This window comes from Papaver somniferum, chromosome 4 (assembly GCF_003573695.1).
Source record: "Papaver somniferum cultivar HN1 chromosome 4, ASM357369v1, whole genome shotgun sequence".
In the NCBI taxonomy this organism is placed as follows: domain Eukaryota; kingdom Viridiplantae; phylum Streptophyta; class Magnoliopsida; order Ranunculales; family Papaveraceae; genus Papaver; species Papaver somniferum.
Window position 1 is genome coordinate 63,159,493 of NC_039361.1, and position 21,125 is coordinate 63,180,617.

Genomic DNA, 21,125 nt, shown 5'->3' on the forward strand with positions numbered 1-21,125 from the left:
ATTACTACGCCGTAAAAGGAGTTGATACCTATGAAAAATGTGCTTTGAATTATTTATTTTTTGATACTAAAAATGCCAATGGCATTGGTTGATAAGTGTTTCCTGCACATGGAGAACGTCTCACATGGACCTTGGCAATGTGCTTTGAATCTCATAAACCTAAAATGTATAAACGGCCATATATTATTGCGTATTTTTCCGGAAGGAAAGCAACATGCTAGCCTGTCAAATTTCCTTTTATGGCTTCCAATTGAAATTTCACCTTCCTAGAAATTTCGCTCATAAGAGTAAGAAAAAAAGTATTGTTAGAGTTATAAATCTCAGCCGTTGAAAATCCTTGAACGGCGGTAAGTCGTTTGATTTCTTTCCTGCATAATGCACCTAGACTAGCCGAACACAAGGTGTTGCATCCATATAATTACCATAAGAGAGTCAGAGAATCATTTGCAGAGAAAGAAAGAGGGAGAAGAAGAAGAGATGGATAGACAGGCACAACCCGCAGTAAGATCTTTTATAATATTTTTTAATTCATTCATGCAATTTGATTTCCTAGGCTGTCATGCTAGGTCTTGTTGTGTTTATTTTGTTTCGGGTGTTGGCCTTTGCCTTCCCTCTTGTCTGGCTTCGGCACTCCTCCATCTGTATTTTTTTTCCCGGCAGTAAGAAATTAAGTAGCAGCATCAGAGATTCAATGACTCTTGCTTTTTCCTTTTCTAATTTAACTCTTGTTAATGTGTAGAAATCAGGTTGGAAGAATTTCTTGGCACATGTTGGTCCTGGTTTTCTCGTCTCTTTAGCTTATCTAGATCCTGGAAATTGTAAGTGCATGGACAATATCTTATTTCCTCATTTCCTCCTTTGATCTGTGAAATCTTCTCATTTGTTTTCTTATTAATTTTGGTTTAGTGGAGACTGATCTCCAAGCTGGAGCGAATCACAAGTACGAGGTAAGTAAATAGTTGAATTATTTGTTTCCGAGAATTAAAAAAGATTGTTCAAAATTAGTGGAAAAATGATGAATTAAGAATCTTCTTATTCTTTGCAGCTATTATGGGTAGTTTTGATCGGTCTAATATTTGCACTCCTAATCCAGTCTCTCGCCGCCAATCTTGGTGTTGTTACAGGTGAGAAAAACACGAAACTTAAGCCGTGTTTGGTATAGTGAAACGTTTATTTTAACTTGTTCGGGGGTGTTGTTACTTGAGAGTGGAACAGGAAATGCCCCAAAGATGCACCATTCTGTATAATGTTGTCTAATATAGCGTGCCGTGTTCTCATGGTATATCCTGCACGCGTTACTCTTACCAAACAAAGCCTACTTGGCTACTTCCATCTTCTTCGTGTTTTTTAGTTTACAGAAATAAAAGAAAAAAAGAAAAGAAAAAAAATGGAAAAAGGGTCGAGAGAGAAAGAGGGAAAGAGATCCAGAGACATAGGGAGAGTTAGATCGAGAGATAGAGAGAGAGAGTGAATCATGAGTTAGATATGAGATAGTGCTTGCTGATTTGATCTTGGTATGAGAAGGTTTCCCTAGTTTTCATTAAAAAAAAAACAAGTAAGTAAATGAAACCATTTGTTTATTTTTGTAAAAATCAGACTCATGCATGATGTTTTTGATTGATTATAATTGAATTTGACGTGATTGAGTCGTTAAATCAGTGTTTCTGAAATTAGGGTTTCTGGGTGTTTGAATTGGGGTTTGATTTTTGCCCAAATCGACTAAAGCATGATGTATGATGTGATTTTTATTATAAATAAAATTCAAAGTGATTGTTTCTGTCACTAGATTGGAAATTGGGAATCAAATTAGGGTAATTAGTAATTGTTGTTCATAAATTAGGGAATTTGTAAAATTGGGAATGAAATTACAGTAATATCAATAATTGATTGGTGTTCAGTTGATGTTGTTGTTAGTTAAGCATTGAATTGTATCTGATTTTATGTGTTAATCACTTTTGCGCAATAGGAAAACATTTGGCGGAGCTCTGCAAAGCTGAGTATCCAGTTTTCGTAAAGATCTGCCTCTGGTTTTTAGCGGAGATTGCTGTTATTGCAGCCGATATACCAGAAGGTAATTCTTTTTATTTTTTGGGTTTTCTTGTCAACATGGAGTTATGCAAATAATCGTGTTTGTTGCTTTTCAGTGATCGGAACAGCTTTCTCGCTGAACATATTGTTCGGGGTTAAAGTCTGGGCTGGGGTTCTGATTACTGGATTGAGTACTATCCTTTTTCTTGGCCTACAGAAGTTTGGGGTCAGTCTCTTTGTTTTTCTTGATTAACAGTTATACTTGATTTTTGTTATAGGGAAAGCTAAAATTGATTGGGAAAGCTGACTTTTGATTTTTGGACAATTGACTTTTGGTCAGAATGGGCGGAAATATAAGAAATCCCATTTTCCATCATATCGCTGTCTTCTGCTTTGATTTTAGTTCTCCTTTCGGATTCCATTCAAATAACCCACTAAACCTAACTTTCTTAGGTAGCTGAAATTTCTTAGTTTCTCTAAGGATTATAGGTAGTCTATCACTAATGAAGTTGCATCAATCTAGAACAGTTGAACAATGTTATTATTAACAACTGCAAAATAGTCATCTTATGAACATTGACAGTATCAATCTGACTTTAAAGATGTCAAGAACTTTAGATGTGCGAGCAGATCAAATAAGACAAAACGCTACTTATTTACAATCTTAGGAGAGCATGCAACTAAGTAAAAGGCGGACTTCATCATCTGTTACTTGTTATTACTTCATCTCTATATGACATATTTTTAAATTTAAATTCCTGATCATTCCTTTGAAGACTGATTTAGACAAACTTATGTGTTTTGCAATAGCGAATTCATCATATCATCAGAAAACATCCGCCGATCAAAGTTAAGCCTTGCTATCTCACTTCCCATGTTAAGATATAGTATAAAAATACAGTACCGTAAAGAGGGATGTGGAGGAACAAATGAATGAAATTTACCACCTTTTAACATTCAAAGTACTGATATAAAAGCATTCAAAATAAGATTTCCAATTGTTTTGTACTGTCATTTTGAATTCGTAAATGAGATCAAGTGTGTGAAGCAATTTTTGAATGTGCATATGGGTTCTTTTTGTATCCAAGCCTCGTTGGTGTTTGATCAACTTATTTAAACAAGTTTAAAGGCTACATTTAATTTTAGGGAGATCTCAGAAATGAGAAAGGCTAGGTGAAGACGGTCAGAGATGACTTTAACTATTTTCCAACTTGCATAGACAAAGTCAGCTTTCCCTATAACAAAAATCTTATACTTTGTTTACTAATTGTTATAACAACTACAGCTGATCATTGTTTTTTTTTTTTCAGGTTAGGAAGCTAGAATTTCTGATAGCAACTTTTGTGTTGGTGATGGCTGCTTGCTTTTTCGTGGAATTGAGTTTCGTCAACCCACCTGCAGCAGAGGTGATGCAGGGTTTGTTCATACCAAAGCTCCAGGGACAAGGAGCTACGGGAGATGCAATTGCATTATTTGGGGCACTAGTTATGCCGTAAGTACTCTCTCTTAAACCTAAACTTAAATTTCATCACTTAAATTTGATAGCATTGTTAGACTTTTTTATGCTTTAGCATCAAATCATGTTTAGTTTAATAAAACTGGATTAGCCTAATCTTAATCAAGTGTGTGTGTTAAGTTTTTTTTTTTTTTTTTTTTTTTTGACAAAGGTAATTATATTAAAAAAGATGCATCAGTAGCTAAGATTACATTTAGAGTAGCTGATGGAACATGCCACCACTCTCCAGTACTACCAGACTTACGGACAGATTTAGCTAGACAATCTGCCATCTTATTACAAACTCTTGAAACATATTTACAAGACCAGTTATTATACTTATTACATAGTTGCACACACTTATATAACAAAGGAGAAGATTGCCTGGGGGGATGTATGCCCATATTGACAGAGCTGATTAAGTTTTTACAGTCAGATTCAAATATTACATTTTCCCATTGCATAGCCTCTAACAGAGACCAACTTTCCGCCTGATGTGCAGTAGCTACTCTGCAAAGAACTCCCTTTCCTGCAACATAGGATCCTGTAGAGTCTCTTGTTATCATAGCAATACCAGATAAACGATAAGCTTTATACAAAGAGGCATCCACATTGATTTTTAACATATCTGGTGGTGGGGGTGTCCAATGGGGATGATCTACAGGAAATCTAGTATGAGATGTATGAAATGTATGTGAAGTATGAGCAATGCTAGCCAAGTAATTAAACAAAGGATGTAAAATAGAGTTAGGATTGACTGTTGCATGTTGAATACTACTTTACATATATATTTCCAGATATACCAGATAGTTGCAATGATTGCTTGTAGAGAAGGAGATTCTGAATGGAAGTTAATTTCTGCATTAGTTGTCCAAGAAGCAATCCAGTCATGTAGTGTAGCAAACTGTTGAAGATGATTAAAGTGCTGAGGTAGACAAGCCTTCCAAATGCCAGTAGCAAAGGGACAAGAGAAAAACAAGTGATTTATGTCTTCTGTACAATGAGTATTGTAGAGAGCACAAGAAACATCAGCTAGATTATGCAGGTTAGATTTAACTGGTAATGCATTCTGGATAAACTTCCACATGAAAATTTGTAACTTATATGGAATTTTAAACTTCCAGAACTTTAGCCAAAAATGTGTACTGAAGATATTAGGAGCTGAAGGGGAGTTAATCTTACATAGATGTTGATATGTTGAGGATGTTGAAAATTGCCCAGTTGAAGTAAGGGGCCATTGTAAAGAATCTTCAGATGTCAAACGCAAAGGTATAGTTAGGATAGAAAGAACCTGGATGGGTGTAAACAGCTGATATAGAAGGCTGACATTCCATTGTTCTGTGTCTGGGTCAATAAGCTGGGAGACCCACTGAAGATCATGTGTATTAAGTGCCTCCCAAGAGTATAAAGCAGAAGACTCACTAGGTATCCAGTTGTGCTTCCAAATGTTGATGGTTTTCCCATCACCAACTTGCCATTTTCCAAATTGATGAACAATCTGTAGACCATGAACTATACTCTGCCAAATCCAGCTAGTGTGTGTTAAGTTTAGATCATGTACTAAAGGCCAACAAATGTTGATGCCTGATCTAAGTATGCAGCATGTATAGAATGAAGTGGTTGTATTTAAACATGATTAAGCTAGATGTAGAACATGTAATCCTAGGAATAAAGTAAGTTGATCTATCAGCATAAGTTGTAACTTGCAATCCTGATTATGTTAAGCATGCTTAGTAGCTAATAAAGTACATTTTAAGCATGATTAGACGCTGATATGCTAACAAGCATAACCTTCCATTTTTTCAACAGGCATAATCTTTTCCTTCACTCAGCGTTAGTTCTATCAAGGAAAGTACACCAATCAGTAAAGGGGATCAACGTAAGCTAATCAGTTTACTCAGCTTCAAAAGGATGAGTTGCTATTGAATTTGTTTTTTTAACTGGAGTTTTTTATTTTTGTAAACACAGAGCGCCTGCAAATACTTCCTCATTGAAAGTGCATTTGCGTTGTTCATCGCTTTTTTGATCAATGTGTCTATAATCTGTGTTTCGGGAACTGTTTGTTCAGCTAGAATCCTCACCACTGATAATGCCAATTGTTGCAGTGGTTTGACACTCAATAATGCTTCGTTTCTTCTACGCGTAAGTATACTTGGCTTAAACTAGAATTATGATGATTTACATGGACATTGAACTAACTCCCTATGTTGTTTGTCTAACATTGCTTATAGAACGTTTTGGGAAAGTCAAGTTCCATTGTATATGCCATTGCACTACTAGCTTCAGGACAGAGTTCAACAATCACTGGAACTTATGCAGGACAGTTCATCATGCAGGTGTGAATTGAAATTGTTATCACCTTTTTCTTTCTGATATTTCTTGTCTGGTTAATCAGAGTCTAAAGTTTCCTTCATTGTTATCTTGGCTTTTGGATAATAGGGGTTCTTAGACCTTAAAATGAGGACTTGGTTAAGAAACTTAATGACTCGATGCATAGCAATTGCACCTAGTCTCATTGTCTCCATTATTAGTGGATCTTCTGGTGCCGGGCGACTCATTGTTATCGCATCGGTTAGCTTCTCTTATCTTTTAACTATTTTCTTGCAAAGATCTGTTGGAGTTTTCTAATTGCAATCATATTGATACATTTTCAGATGATATTGTCCTTTGAGCTCCCATTTGCTCTCATCCCACTCCTGAAATTTAGCAGCAGTACCATGAAGATGGGTCCTCATAAGAACTCTCTTTATGTAAGTATATCAAATCGTAACCAAGAAACTTAGTATGCAGGAAGTCAGATCACTGATATTGTCTCTCATGCTACTGATAATAGATTGCAATTTTTAACTTATTCTAGTAATAGATTTATTGATATGGAATGCAGATCATTGTGATTTCATGGATCTTGGGGTTCTGTATAATTGGGATCAACATTTATTATCTGATCACAGCTTTCATCGGTTGGATAACACACAACAAATTACCAAGGGTTGCAAATGTGTTTATCGGGCTGCTTGTGTTTCCGCTGATGGCTATATACATCAGTTCTGTCATCTACTTGATTTTCAGGAAAGACAGAGTTGTTACTTATATCAACACAACAGACGGGCAGCAGAACAAATTGGAGAAAGGGTTAGAAAGAGGTGATGAAGAAGAAGATGTTGTTCCTCAAAGAGAGGATCTTGCTGGTATCCCACTCCCCAAATAAAGTACCAGAAGACCCTAAATGATGGACCCTTGCAATAATGCTACTTTTAGTGAAATGGGTAATGCATGTATCTGATTAGCTTAGAGTTGATATCGATATAGATTCATATTAAATTAGTTAGCTGTGTTACAAATTAGAATTGAAGTGAACAGTTACTTTTATAAAATCGAAGTATGAATCATATGACCATAATGCTTCCTTCCGGTAAACCATTTACCCTAAGCACTCAAATGGAGCGGGAGATTAGATGTTAGGAAATTTTAGTATCCAATGTACACCAAGTATGCCGAGTTACGGGGCACTTCTTTGTCCTATCACAGTTCAAGCAGTCATTCCTTGTCCATTAATAAGCAGAAGATGGTTCTCAAATGGTCAATGAGCAAACGGATACAGCTGCCAATAACAACGGTGATATGTTGCAGAGCACCATTATATCTTCCCCATTCCACCACTTCCGGTGGTTGAACTGTAGAAAAGAGTTGCTGTTCTATGATATATATCATCTTTGTGGTGAATTTTTCAAGTATGTTCAACCTCCATATTATGGGGTCCTACAGCATTCTCATTTGTTCCCACAAGGTTTGATCCAAAGACCATGAGTTCAGCTAGGATGCCAAGAAGATGGCATATCTTGCCTCCAAATCAAATAGATATCCGTCCTGGTTGGATCATTATTGCGGGGTCAAAAGCCAGTATTTCTCTAGCATGAGTAAGTTCCACTGTGCACTCTCATTTTCTCAACGAGACCCAAATAAGTTCCCACCACTGGTTGGTGGATTGTACCTAGTCGAAATAGTCTTCCGATCCTAACCATAATTTCTTCCTCCTTTATATGTTTTGCTTTAAACTGCCGAAGTGAAATTAGAAGAAGAGGCAAGAGGTGTTACAACCCTTGCATTGATTTCTCTATCGTTAAAAATTCATCTGTCAACCTACAATTGCATTATACTAACATCCCGTTCGGTTGGGAGAATTAGAATCCTAGGATTTTAATTATGGGGTAATCCAATTCTTGGAATTGAATTCCAATCCAAAAAACTCATGTTCGGTTGAGGTAATTCAATTACCTTTGTTATTACCCCGGAATTCAATTCCATTGCATCATTGGACCAATGCAATGGAAATCTATCATTTTGGAAGGAATTGGATTTCTAGGAATTGAAATTCCCAATTACATAGAGTTCATTTGCGCCGTTCGGTTGAAAGAATTGGGCGCATTCCTTAAGAATTGGATTCCTATTCTCCCAACCGAACGGGCTGTAAGTATATAGTATATATACCTACTGGAAATGTATGTGGTGGGATTTGAACCCATGCCTATACTGTGGGAGCTCGAAATAAATCCACCACACCATCTCTCTAACTTTTGCGTAAAAATACAAAACTATGTTTTTAAATCAAGCCTGTTATAGGGGCGGTATGGTTTATTATAGGGGCGGCATTGTAATAGGACAAAAAGGATCATTACATGATAATTCAAGTGTCTCTTATAAAAAAAACCGGAAATGACAAATTAACCCTCATAATTGAGTGTTAATGATTAATTTCACTTATATTAACTCAAAATCAAAACCAAAATCAGATTTTTAGAGTTAAAAAAAAAAGAAAAAAAGTTTAGAGGAGAAGGTCAATCTCAATCAATTGAAGAAATTAACCAACAAAATGAAGAACCAGGACTTGAAAATGACCGGGTATACTTCTAAATTAGTCTCAATTAGCTTTTTGTTGCTCAAAGTTATCTAAAGTACGTAAAAAATTCAATTTTTTTTTACATTTTCAGAGCTAATTACGGTTGGAATTTTGCTCTAGCCAACCGTAAATCGATTCGTAAAAGATGAACTACCAACCGTAACTGGCTAAATTTGAAGAAAACCCAATCGTAAAACCAGTTACGGTTGGTAACTAAATGCTCGATACGAACCGTAACTCAGTTACGGTTGGTAACCAAATGCCCGATACCAACCGTAACTGAGTTACGGTTGGTAACCAAATGCCCGATACCAACCTTAACTGAGTTACGGTTCGTAAACTAAAATGGTTACCAACCGTAACTGAAGAAAATTCTCAGATATAAGAACATACGGTTGGTAATTGAACTATTACCAACCGTAACAACATCAAAATCTCCAGTTACGGTTCGTAATTGAGTTAAAATCAACCGTTACTCACATAAACCCAGAAATTTCAATTTTCATCTAAAACCCTAATTTTTGATAGAAATTAAACTTAAATCGAATAAAATAAACCAAATCGTAACAGGGTTTTCAAAACATACCTCATATAAGTCATTACACTACACTTGATTAATTTCGAATCGTCGATTAATGGAAGACGATGAAATTTTGAGTTTTAATGGAGGTTACGATTGATGGGAGGAGGAGAAGGGAAGAAGAAAGAAAACAAATTTTCAATTTAGCTTTGATTTAGATTAAAAAATGGGGAGGGTAATCTAGTCAATTTACACCTCCTATAGGAAATCCCCTAACCAACTAGAGGGACATTACTATCACACTGCCGCCTCTCAAATAAAAAAAAGTGTTGTTTTTGTAGTAAAATGATAGAGAAAGACAAGGAGACAAAGAATTTCTTATTGATATGAGTAACCATATTTAAGGTTGCACAATAACTGGCGTGTACCCAAAGAACCGGCTTGGAACCGGCCCGAAAGTCCCAAAACCGGACCGGAACCGATTGATAAGGTACAGGGAACGGGAATGAAATTTAGAACCGATAGAGAATGAGTACAAGGACCGGTTCTACACCTATTCCCGGCCAGTACCGGACCACTAGTACCGGCTAATGGTAATCGTTGATGTAAAAATTAGTTTTTAATCCTAGCCATCTATTTTAAGCCTTATCTTCAACCAAGTCTCTATCTCACTTTATTTTTTTTCTATTCAGTTTCTCTTCTACAGTCTTCCTCTCAACTGAAGTATGAAGAAAAAACCAATCCATCCCATCGTTTCACTTCTTCCTCACCACCACCCTCTTCAACTGAAGCCCGAAGAACAATCAGTGCACCACCTTCTTCTTCACCAACCAATTTAAGAAAAACAATAAGTCAAGGTAAATTAGTAATCTGATTTTGGGCGATTTGTTCGATGAACTTTGTGTTCTTAATAAGTAATTGGGTGTTTAATTACATACCATCTTCGATCTGATGTCTTGTTATCTCTGTAAAACTAAAACAAAAATTTGGGGTTTCTCCTTAATTATTATTTGTTCTCTCTCTCAATTATTATTTTTGGGTTTTTACAGAAGACATAAATAGATGGAATTGATGTTGCAAAACAATTGCAAAACCTAGCTAGTTTCAATTTTGAGGTGATTACTCCTTATACTTGATTTATCTAATTTTCTGATGTTTCTCCAAACAAATTTCAAGATCTAATTAGTCATCTTCATTTTATTGGTTTTACTTCACAGGGTTACTGTTGTTGCTGCTGTTGGAGACATATTAAACCCTAGTTTGGATTATGTTGATTGTTGATGATCTCTTTTAGCTATTAGATCTAGTTTCTTTTTCTTATGGGAATATGTGTAATAAGATGGAACGATAAAGCACTTGAATCATATACAACTTTTTTTTTTTTGCCGATGGATTCTCTGTTATACTTACACACCGTTTGTAGGTTAAAACCTGGTACCGGTGTTGTACCAGACCGGTACCGGAGGTACAAGTACAAGTACCGGTCCTCAAAATGAGGTACCGGTCAACACCAAGTACAGGGACCGGTTCCATAAGAGAACCAGGCCATACCGGACCATGTGCAACCCTAACCATATTACATAGCTATATTATCCTTTATATACATCTAAAGGGAAACCCTATTTATCTAGTTGGGCCACACATCCATGGGTCGTAAACCCTATAAAACTCCCTCTTGTGCGGTCCAATAGAACTTCATATCTAGTGCTTCACATATAGTGCTTCTAATGTAAGTCTTCAAATGTCGTTCTCTTCTTGATGACTTGTGTCGAAATCAATTTCCTTACTAAAACTTTGACAAGGAAAAACCCAGTGGGATAAAACCTTGGTACAACTCTTGACATGTAGTACTTCATATGTTGTCTCGTACTTTACATGTAATTCAAAGATCGACAAGTCTAAGTTAATTGCCTCGTTAAAACTTCGTTAGGAAAACCCAAAGGGACAAAACCTGAACTAAAGAAAAAGAGTACAATATTAAGAAAACTCATAGTTGGACTCAAATATGTTGCCTCATTAAAACCTTGACAAGGAAAACCCAGTGGAATAAAACCTTGACTGAGGGACGTGAAAAATGCAAGTAAAGGTGATCAGTTGCAGATGATCAATGTGCTCCGTTGAAGTTCACTAGTTGCTTCACAACTCATAAGGAAGAAAATCCTCATGGGAAAGACAATAGCCTTAGTTGGGAAATTACATTCGCGGTGTTTGTTGTTTTCTCACTAAAAACCTTCCCGAGTAACAAAATCCTTTGGGAAAAAGTAACCTCGGTGAAGGAAAATAGTTCAACACAACATTAGATGCTCCCCCTGATGTCAGACAATTTTCATTAGTCTAATGCAGTCAAAAAGAGTTTATCATATTTTACTTAGGCGACTTGAATGTTTATAATATCATGTTGTTGATTCTAGAAGTTACGTTGCTTAATAGAATATCGCGTTTCATTTATTTGATTCAGATATTTTCAGTAAATATCAACACGATCTTTATGTCTTCAACGTTCAACATAATTGATGTTTTTAGTGTTGTCTCGCTAAAACCTTGTCGAGTAAAAAAACCCTTTGGGACAAACTATTCTCGATCGAAGGGAAAAATAGTACAACACAACTTCAGTTTCGAAGTAAAATATGTCGACATCATATCCTTGGATTCTCCCCCTAATGTCGGCATCTCCCCCTGGTTACTTTCAGAGTTGTTCCAAGCAGTTCCTTTAGTCATGTGCTTTTCGAAAATGAATATCGGTAATGACCCAGAAAATAGTCTACCATATCTCCCCCTGATTACTTTCGTTGGAGAAGATATTATTTTTCCTTCACAATCAACAACCTTTGGATTTTAGTTCCTTTAGCATTCCTTTTTTTTATGTCTTTGCAGGGATGAAACAAACTCATGCCAATGGTTACTTTTAAGTATATGATTACGTTCATTATATCATTCCAATGATGTTGCGTTGGCGTTGAGTTATATCTAGCTAACAAGTTCACTAAGGATGAAATATTTGTTCGAGTACATTATGCTAAGTACAACAATGCATATATTGCATTTAGATAGGGGAATTTCATATCCCAACACACCTTCGTCATCTTTCTTTAAACGAAATGGTCATTTACTTATTTTGTACTTCAACTAATCATGAGAGTGATATCAGGATGTATGTCTTTGTTAAATTGCCTGACAACTTTAGACATATGCAAACTGGTGGAATAATATACCACAAGCTCAGTATTTGGTCGATCTTTCCCCAGATTTCCATCTCAAATTCGGATTTCAAATAACTCTTAATGTTTCTTATTACATCAAGAGTACCCATCATGTTTGTATCATCGACATACATAGATACAATTCCTAATCAAGAACTTTCTTGTGAATATGCAAGGAAAAATAAATTACTTGTCTATCCCCTCCAAATCAAATAGCCACTGAGAAGAGTATACCACATCCGCCTGATTGTTTTAATTTATAAGTGAGTGTTCTATCTAACTGTAAACGCACTCCGTGTTTTAGAGTCACTTGATTTGGGAAACAAAAGGCTATCAAGTACTTTTGTAAATATCTACTATCTCTTGATTTTTTCATAGATACGTAACAACCACATACATATGTTGCATTTCAAGTCCTTTTGAAATTACCAAGCTAACTAAGTAGCGGAACACTATAACGTTTATTACTAGAGGACAATTCCAGGGCTTTGTGAGAAGCCTCGCGCCACAAGGCGAGTCTTGATACTTTGAGAATTCATTATTCCCACTGTGCTTTATGACAAATAATCATGTATATATATCCCATAGGATTTACACTTGGTTGGTTAGCACTACCACACCAAATACCTGTATATTTGTCAAAGAACCAAGTTCTAACTGGATTGTGTAGGCCAAATATGCTCTTTATTGACATTAAAAGCATGGTTCGATCTCATACTGCTATATTTCCTTGAGCAACTATATATAAAAATAATCATTAATATGCTCGCACAATCTTTCCATTGACTCGCGTGGGTTCTCATAATCCTTTAGGATTTCATTATTCTATGGAATCATTAAACTTCAGAGTGTCCTCCAATTTTGATTCATGGAAATAGTCAGAGACAATCAAATGAGATGATTTCATTAATGATACAAATTATAGGTTGTTCCTTACTCATCTACTTCCTTTCTAGGTGAGCATTGATCGAACCTTGTGGTCTCTCCATATTCCTTTATGGATCCACGGCCTCAACCACACTTCCACTAAGTGTAGTTGCAACACCTTAGTCTATGGTGTATATCCCTTATTGAGGATTCGTAACCTTGCAGGTAGATTTACAACTGGTATGTGTGATCTCATCGCTTTAACGACATCACATTTACGTTTGTGGAGTAATAGAATCAATATGAGACACATTAGGAACACACCACGACAATTCATGTTGTTCCCTTAGAAAATACTTTTTCTTATCACCCCCTAACGATGGGAAGAGTGTCTCATTAAAGTGATAACCCTCAAATCTAGCGGTAAGTGAAAAAGCGGGAGTCTAACAACACCACCCAGTATTTCGCTTAGCAATCTGTATGGACTAACTCCGAAATACTTTCCATAGAATCAACTAGACAGTCAGACTCAATCTAGGTAAAAGTATCTCAAGGAGTTAATATCTCTCTCTTGTTTTGATTTACTCGAGCTAATTGAAATCAGCGAGTCTTTAATCAAACACAAGGAATAACTTGGATGGTACCAAAGACCAATATCCAAGGATCGATTAATGAAAATCAACAGCCAAAGGTTGGATTATTCTAATTAATGATATAAACGCACAACGTGTATTATTTCAATTATAAAGATAAAACAGTATAATGCGGAAATTGAAATAACACAGACACCAGAAATTTTGTTAACGAGGAAACCGCAAATGCAGAAAAACCCCGGGACCTAGTCCAGATTGAACACACACTGTATTAATCCACTACAGACACTATCCTACTCCAATCTAACTTCGGACTGGACTGTAGTTGAACACAATCAATCTCCCACTGATCCAAGATACATTTATCCTCCTACGCCTCTGATACCAGCAGGATACTGCGCACTTGACTCCCTTATCTGATCTCACCCACAACTAAGAGTTGCTACGACACAAAATCGCAGGCTTTGACAATAAACAAATCTGTCTCCCATAGACAATTCTATCAAAGGATCAGTCTGTCTCCCACAGATAAGCCCTAAAGGTTTTGTTCCGTCTTTTGATAATAATCAAGGTGAACAGGAACCAATTGATAATCCGGTCTTATATTCCCGACGAACAGACTAGAGTTATCAATCACCTCACAATAATCTTAATCGTATGGTAGAGAAACAAGATGTTGCGGAATCACAAACAATGAGACGAAGATGTTTGTGATTACTTTTTATATCTTGCCTATCGGAGATATCAATCTCAATCCAATCAATCTGATTATACTCGTACGATAGAAGATGCAAGATCAGATCACACAACTACGATAAAAGTAGTATCGGTCTGGCTTCACAATCCTAATGAAGTTTTTAATTCGTTAACCTGGTTTTAGAAGAAGAAAACCAAAGGTTAAAGGAGAATCGACTTTAGTATGCAAACTAGTATCACACGTGATGTGTGGGGATTAGTTTTGCATAATACTAGATGTCTCCTTTATATAGTCTTTCAAATCAGGGTTTGCAATCAATGTTATCTTAGTAACAAAGCATTCAATATTCACCGTTAGATGAAAACATGATTTAGATTCAATCTAATATTTATCAACCGTTAGATCGAAAACTTAGCGTGTTATACACACTTGACAATGCACGCTTCTAGGTTTGTTAACCGTACCCAAACGTATGCACTTTTTGGTTCAACAATAGTTAACCAAAAGGTTAGCCATATGAGAATTTCATATCAACCATGTTATTCTTCACCATAACTAGTTCAAATGACTTAAAATTAACTAGTTAGAGAGTTGTTCAATTGCAAGGAAATCTTATGTACTACACAAGACACAATTGAAGCAAAGATGATTGTATTCACTTGAATCGGTTCATGAACTTTTATAGCCACGGTTTGAAAACTGCATTCCTTAGTATTTTTAAGTTTAAGTTCAGAAATCATCTTCAGATATATAACCTTCTCAAGTTCGCAGACTAAGTTCGCGGACTTAAGTTACCGGGCAGAGTTTACAAACTCCAGCAGAAATTCTCGGGAATGAGAACTTCGCCGGTTCGCGGACTGAGTTCCCAGACTTATCTTCACGCAAATAGTTTGTCAACTCCAGCAGAAATTCTCGGGTTTGAGAACTTCGGAAGCTCGCGGACTTGGCTCACGCCATACTTCCGGTTCTCTTGATCAACAAAGTTCGCAAACTTTGGGTCAAGGAATAGGACTTATACATAAATGTATTTCCACAAAAATGCTTATGTCCACCGTTGGTTATGTAATCTAAACTCTCATTTCAATCATTGAAACATTCTTAGATGACGTTATATAGTTGTTACACCATTTCTCGTCAAAGCAATTTTCAAGATAATTGAAACATATCATGACTTTCGTCACATGGTAAAGATAAACTTGATCGAAGCGAAAAGCTTACCAACACATATTTCGAGATATAGATAGGCGAGGTATACTCGGCTCGGAATACCAAATGTGTATAATCCAAGTCTATATATATAGCATACGACTTCTTGTCTCAAAGAGTAGGAGATAGAGTAGATAGACTTTTGAGTAACAGATAAGTTCAAGTCTTCACATACCTTTTTGTCGAGAAGTTCCACCGGTTCCTTGAGTAGTTCTTCTACTTGTATGATGAATCTCCATGAAGTCCTTGATCTCAACTACACTTTCTATCCTAGTCCGATACTTAGCTATAATAGAATAGAAATCAAGACTTATAGTTTTGATCACTAACATTGGAAAACATGCTTGAGATAGAAACGCATGCGAGTTCGACCGAGCAATGCTCTAACAGTAATAGATCTACTGCCAAAGGTTTTAAAAATGCGGATAATTGTTGGAAATTATTATCCAACATAGTCACTTAATCATTTTGATGACGCATCATAGTATGATGTGGAGTCATAAGAGCACATATATAGTACAACCAAAATTGCGTAAGAACAAAAAATGTCAGGTTTATATCCAGTTACCAACTGGTATGCAAAGAATGGTTGACCAATTGTGGGTCTAAAACGAATAAGTGAAGATGCGTGTAATATTGCATATTCCCCAAGCAGTTAAAGGTATGTTTGTATGCATAAGCATGCCTTAGGCACCATATGTAACCTTTGATGATAGCCTTTGGGAGACCATGGGGGTATAGGATGCTCTACATTGATCCTATTAAACATGCAATAACCATCAAATCCTTTTGATGTGCACTAGATAGCATTTTCAATGGGGTGGTGAGCCCTTATATGTATAATATGTGCTAGTAGTTTTCCAAACGCAAAACTTCTTGGGAACTATAACTAGTTCAAAATGTCAAAACATTCACCAGAGCCATAAGCCACTTTAATGGTCCGCATTCTGCATGAATATTTTTCTAAATTTCACCTCGTTTTCTTTCTAATATGTAATTTTTACCATTTGTATCTTAGGATGGTCCCGATCCTGTTTTACTGAAGACTTTGTGAAATGAGTGATATGCTCTCTTACTTAAAAGCATAATGAGAAGGGGGTTGTGCATCTAGTACTTTAGAAAACACTTATTGAGAGATATGCCGTCACTTCGCATTTCTGTCATTCTTTTTCCCTTTGTCTCGTCCACTCAAACACAGTGATGTACATATGATTCATTTCAAAACGAAACATCATGTCACAACCAAAGTGCCTTTATACTTATGTCAAAGCATGTATGAGTCAATTCCCAACATTTTATCGCCGGAGTCAATATGGATTCAATAATCCAATTACTATAGTGATTTACGTTTCATTAGATTGACTCATTAGTTTTTCTAAGATATATTTCCTTCCAAATATATTAGAGACTATAAAAGATGCAATCAATTAAATTCTCATCATTGTGATGTTCCAAAGGTTACTTGAGAATTTAACGAGGTGTGATTATTTCTCGGTACATCTAGAGATTTTACGACGTCTTTGTTCTATCTTGAAAACGAATTTTGAGCAGTGCTGCGCTCGATGATCCAATCCTCGTAGTCACATTATAAGGAAATAGTTCAACAACTATTTCAAATTCCTTAAATTAGTAGAAGAAAAACAACTATCAGGTAGACATTTGGGTCTTGAGAGTTTTAATAAGTGGTGTGGCTTTATTACGTAACAAAAGTGAGATTCAACTCAAGTACTTTAGAGTGAATATATATTACGTTTCACCCAATATATATCAAGTGCTTTAGATAATTTATGTCTCGTGTTTTCATTCCATAAGTGCAAACATTGGATCTAGTTCAACTGAATAAGATAGTCAATTGGCCAGGCAAAATTCTTGTTGCCATTAAAGTTGATGTGAAAATTGGTTGCTACTATGTTACACACATTACATTGTATATACCAACACCTATAACCAGGTGCATTTCCAACTCTTTCATTTATGATGGAAGCTAGAATTACATTTTAGCTTTATCCCATGATATATATGTCCCTTTTCTCATGCTTTATATGAGTCATTATGTCTAACCCTTATTACTTCTGGGTTCTTTCCATTTTCAATTTTGCTACATTTAGCTTAATTTGAGAAATTTCTTTATCTCAATAGGCCAAGAGAATTCCACTACACATGTCAACCAATTACTTTAGGTTGAATAGATTACTAAAAATAGTTCTCTTTTTGTCATATTTCAACATATATTGGTTCGTTAGTATCATGGATGAGGTAGAGAAATGAAAATTTTCTAACACATATATCATCTTTTGTGAGTTCTTCCACAAAATTTGGAATACATGTGATTTTATTTGCAACGTATCTTTTGAAAATACCGACCCTTAATAGTCGAGCCAGTGGATTGCATCCCACGGTACATTTCAAATTTGGGAAGAAAATATCAAGTAACCTTTCGTTCCACTTCCAGTTCCTATAGCAATAGGGGTGGGGCTTCTCCTTGTTCCAACGACAACAAAAAACCTCCGCCGTTTCTGGGATAATGGCGCTAAGTACTTGTAAACCCCAAATAAATACATTGGAATTGAGTTGGTACAACCAATTAAGCAAAAGACACCATTCAACTATAACCAATATCATATTCAAGAGAATAAAATAACACTTAAGTCAAAACTCTTAATGATCAGCAATCATAATTAAATTGATTATTTATATGATATGGACTTATCTTAAAACAAAAATAAATAAAGCTAGGCATGTTTTAAAAACAAATAAATAAGCTAGGAAGTATTCAATGTAAAGGTCCACATTTGTGTTATAGTTATATACCTTTGGGCTTTGGTTCCCGCTGTATACATCCAGAACCGGAACACTTTTGGTCGCGCATGGCCAGAAAACCAAGACTAACCTGGAACGGGGACGGGGACGGGAACGGGGACGGGACGGTTTCTCTTCTCCCCGCACGAGCACACATCTCTGGAAGACGAACAAATTTTATTTTCAGAGATTCTCTAGATCCACGAGCAAATCTCAGATTACAAAGGGATTAAATTAATCGAAGAAGTAAAATTACAAACGGATTAAATTAATCAATTAGTCAAACAACTAATCGTACCTACGTACACAGTACCAAACTAATCAAAGTAACTCTAGTACATACATACACTTTAAACTCTAACTCCTGATTAATACATACATACACAGTATACGAAAATAAATACGATAATCAAAATAATTCCTGATTGCAAACAAATAATCAAGATAATTCCTAATTCCTTATTCAGTTTTCGCGACAGATTTAAAAGAAATAAAATATATAAGAAAATGAGTAGATCCAGCTTAGCTGATTTGATTCCAGCAATTTTAACATTAGTTTGACAATTATTGCATAACTGCGTTGATCTAAGTCACCCATGTAGAAGGAAAAAAATCTACCAATCCAATCTATCTCTGCGATATAGCATCGTGCATGTTAACGTTTTGTAGTAGAATGATAGAGAAAGACAAAGAGACGGAGAATTTCTTATTGATATGAGTAACCATATTATATAGCTATATTATCCTTTATATACATCTAAAGGGAAACCCTATATATCTAGTTGGGTCGCACATCCATGGGTCGTAGACCCTATAACAGTTGTCTATTTGTTAACACTAGTTCTCTCTCCTAACAAGTGCTCACAGTTGCGCTAGCAGCGAGATTGAAGCACTGAATGGTTCAGCGCCACAAAAATCACCTTTTCGATGAATGGTTAAGCTCTCACAAAAATCACATAAACAAAAATCATCTTTCGCTGAATAGTTCAGCGCCGGGAGTTTTTTCTTTTTATCCGACGGCTGAGGTTGGTTATGCTAAACCAAACAACGAAAAGGTGATTTTTAGATTTTTGTTTTTTATGTGATTTTTATGGTCCTAACTGACGTGGAATGCTAATCTAACTGCTAGATTAGCACTCCCATAGGATTTAGGAGTTAATCCTAGCTAACATGGTCTGCTAATCTAGCTGCCAGTTTAGCACCCATAGGACTTAGCCTTATGGTTTCAGTTACTCACCTGTGTTAGTATTACCTTTTTCGGTTTCATGATTTGGTTCAAATAATTGCTGTCACTGGAACTCATGGTGATCAACATTTCATTTTATTAAGAGCAGTTCCTATGGAATGAACGAACTCTGAGTTTGTTCATTTTGTTCCCACTATGGAATGAACAAACATGAAAAATGGATGTTCAAGTCAACAGATTTGTTGATTTGAACATCGAGAAGAAACACCCAGCGCGTGCCTGTGCTAAAATCGGGCGGCCTTGTCACAATCGCTAGCGTGTGTCCCAAAAACGCCAGCATTTGTATTACTGACGCGCGTCGTCAGTTAAAACGCCAGCGTTTTTAATAAACACGCCAGCGCTTGTACTGAAAGCGCTAACTGCTCTTTCCATCTGGCCACCGTTGTTCTTTCCTTTCCCTATATATTCATTTCGTCTACAAACTTAAACTCACACCTTCTTCAACACCAACTCAACATTACACAATTTACATACCGTCTCTAACTTTCCTTTTTCTTTTCAAACAAAACTATCCATATCAATTCAATCTTTCATAAAAATTCATTTCTAACAAATATGGCATACTCACAACAATGATCACAACAACGATCACAAAAACAAACACCACAACAAGTACAACAACAATCACAACCAAGGAACACAAGAATTCAAGGTCCCAAGTATACGATGGATGAAGACGAGTCACTTTGCAGAAATTATGTATTATTTACATTAGATGAAACCAATAGTATTTATCAAGAAAAAAGAACTTTTTATGGTAAGATTTTAGGAAAATTTGGTGAAGAAACTGGTAACGTTAATAGACGTGATGTCAATGGGTTGTGTCATCGTTTTCATACAATTTCAGCATATGTTTCTGAATACGTAGCTTTGATCACTCAAATGTGGAACAACAGAAAAAGTGGTGAAGGCGAACCAGATGTGGAACGGAGATGTCAGGAAGAGTGGCAAAGATCCCACAAAGGTTGCAGCTTCCAACATGAAACTTTTTTCACCATTTTTAAGGTGCTTAACAAGTTTAATCCATACTTGCTGGAAGGTCATCAAGTGCCTGCAAGATCACCACATGGTCCGATCTCGCAGGATTTTCAGAATGGAGGGCCTGCTTCCTCACTTGATGGAACTCCAAGTAGTCAGGATCAACACAATAGTAATCTAAACGTTAATACCAACTCCAAGAGAAGAAGATGAGGTGGTCAGAAAGCTGCAAAAGTAGCGAGAGACGCAGCCAACGAGCAGCATAAGGAGGTTCAAACGAGTTCAACTATGCTGAACACAAGGAATTCGAGATGCAGATGGAAGAAGATAGAGCCAGGGACTGTAGCATTGCTATAAATAATCAACGAAAAAGTCGTCTTTCATGAGAGCAATACTACATGGATTGTAAGCTAAGCAAGTTACTAGCATTGTACACTACGAAAATGAATGAACGACAATATGCTACATGGACCAAGCAAATGGATGCGGCCGAACAACAACAAGTCGCGGCCGCAGATGAACAATAACAAGCCGCAGCCGAATAACAACAAGCTCCTGACCAACCTGGCGAGTATGTTAATGTGAAAGAAGACGAAGAT

At 36.2% G+C, this 21,125-nt stretch overlaps 1 protein-coding gene across 1 annotated transcript; it reads left to right on the forward strand.

Annotated features, from left to right (window-relative positions):
* Positions 1–437: 437 nt before the first annotated feature.
* LOC113275708 (metal transporter Nramp5-like) lies at positions 438–6,940 on the forward strand. Its single transcript, XM_026525251.1, has 13 exons — positions 438–501; positions 740–818; positions 907–947; positions 1,046–1,124; positions 1,967–2,071; positions 2,145–2,254; positions 3,339–3,520; positions 5,333–5,402; positions 5,492–5,665; positions 5,755–5,859; positions 5,963–6,094; positions 6,178–6,273; positions 6,408–6,940. Exons 1-13 carry the CDS (start codon positions 478–480, stop codon positions 6,729–6,731), a joined length of 1,521 nt encoding a protein of 506 aa, XP_026381036.1. The 5' UTR covers positions 438–477; the 3' UTR covers positions 6,732–6,940.
* The last annotated feature ends 14,185 nt before the right edge of the window (positions 6,941–21,125 follow it).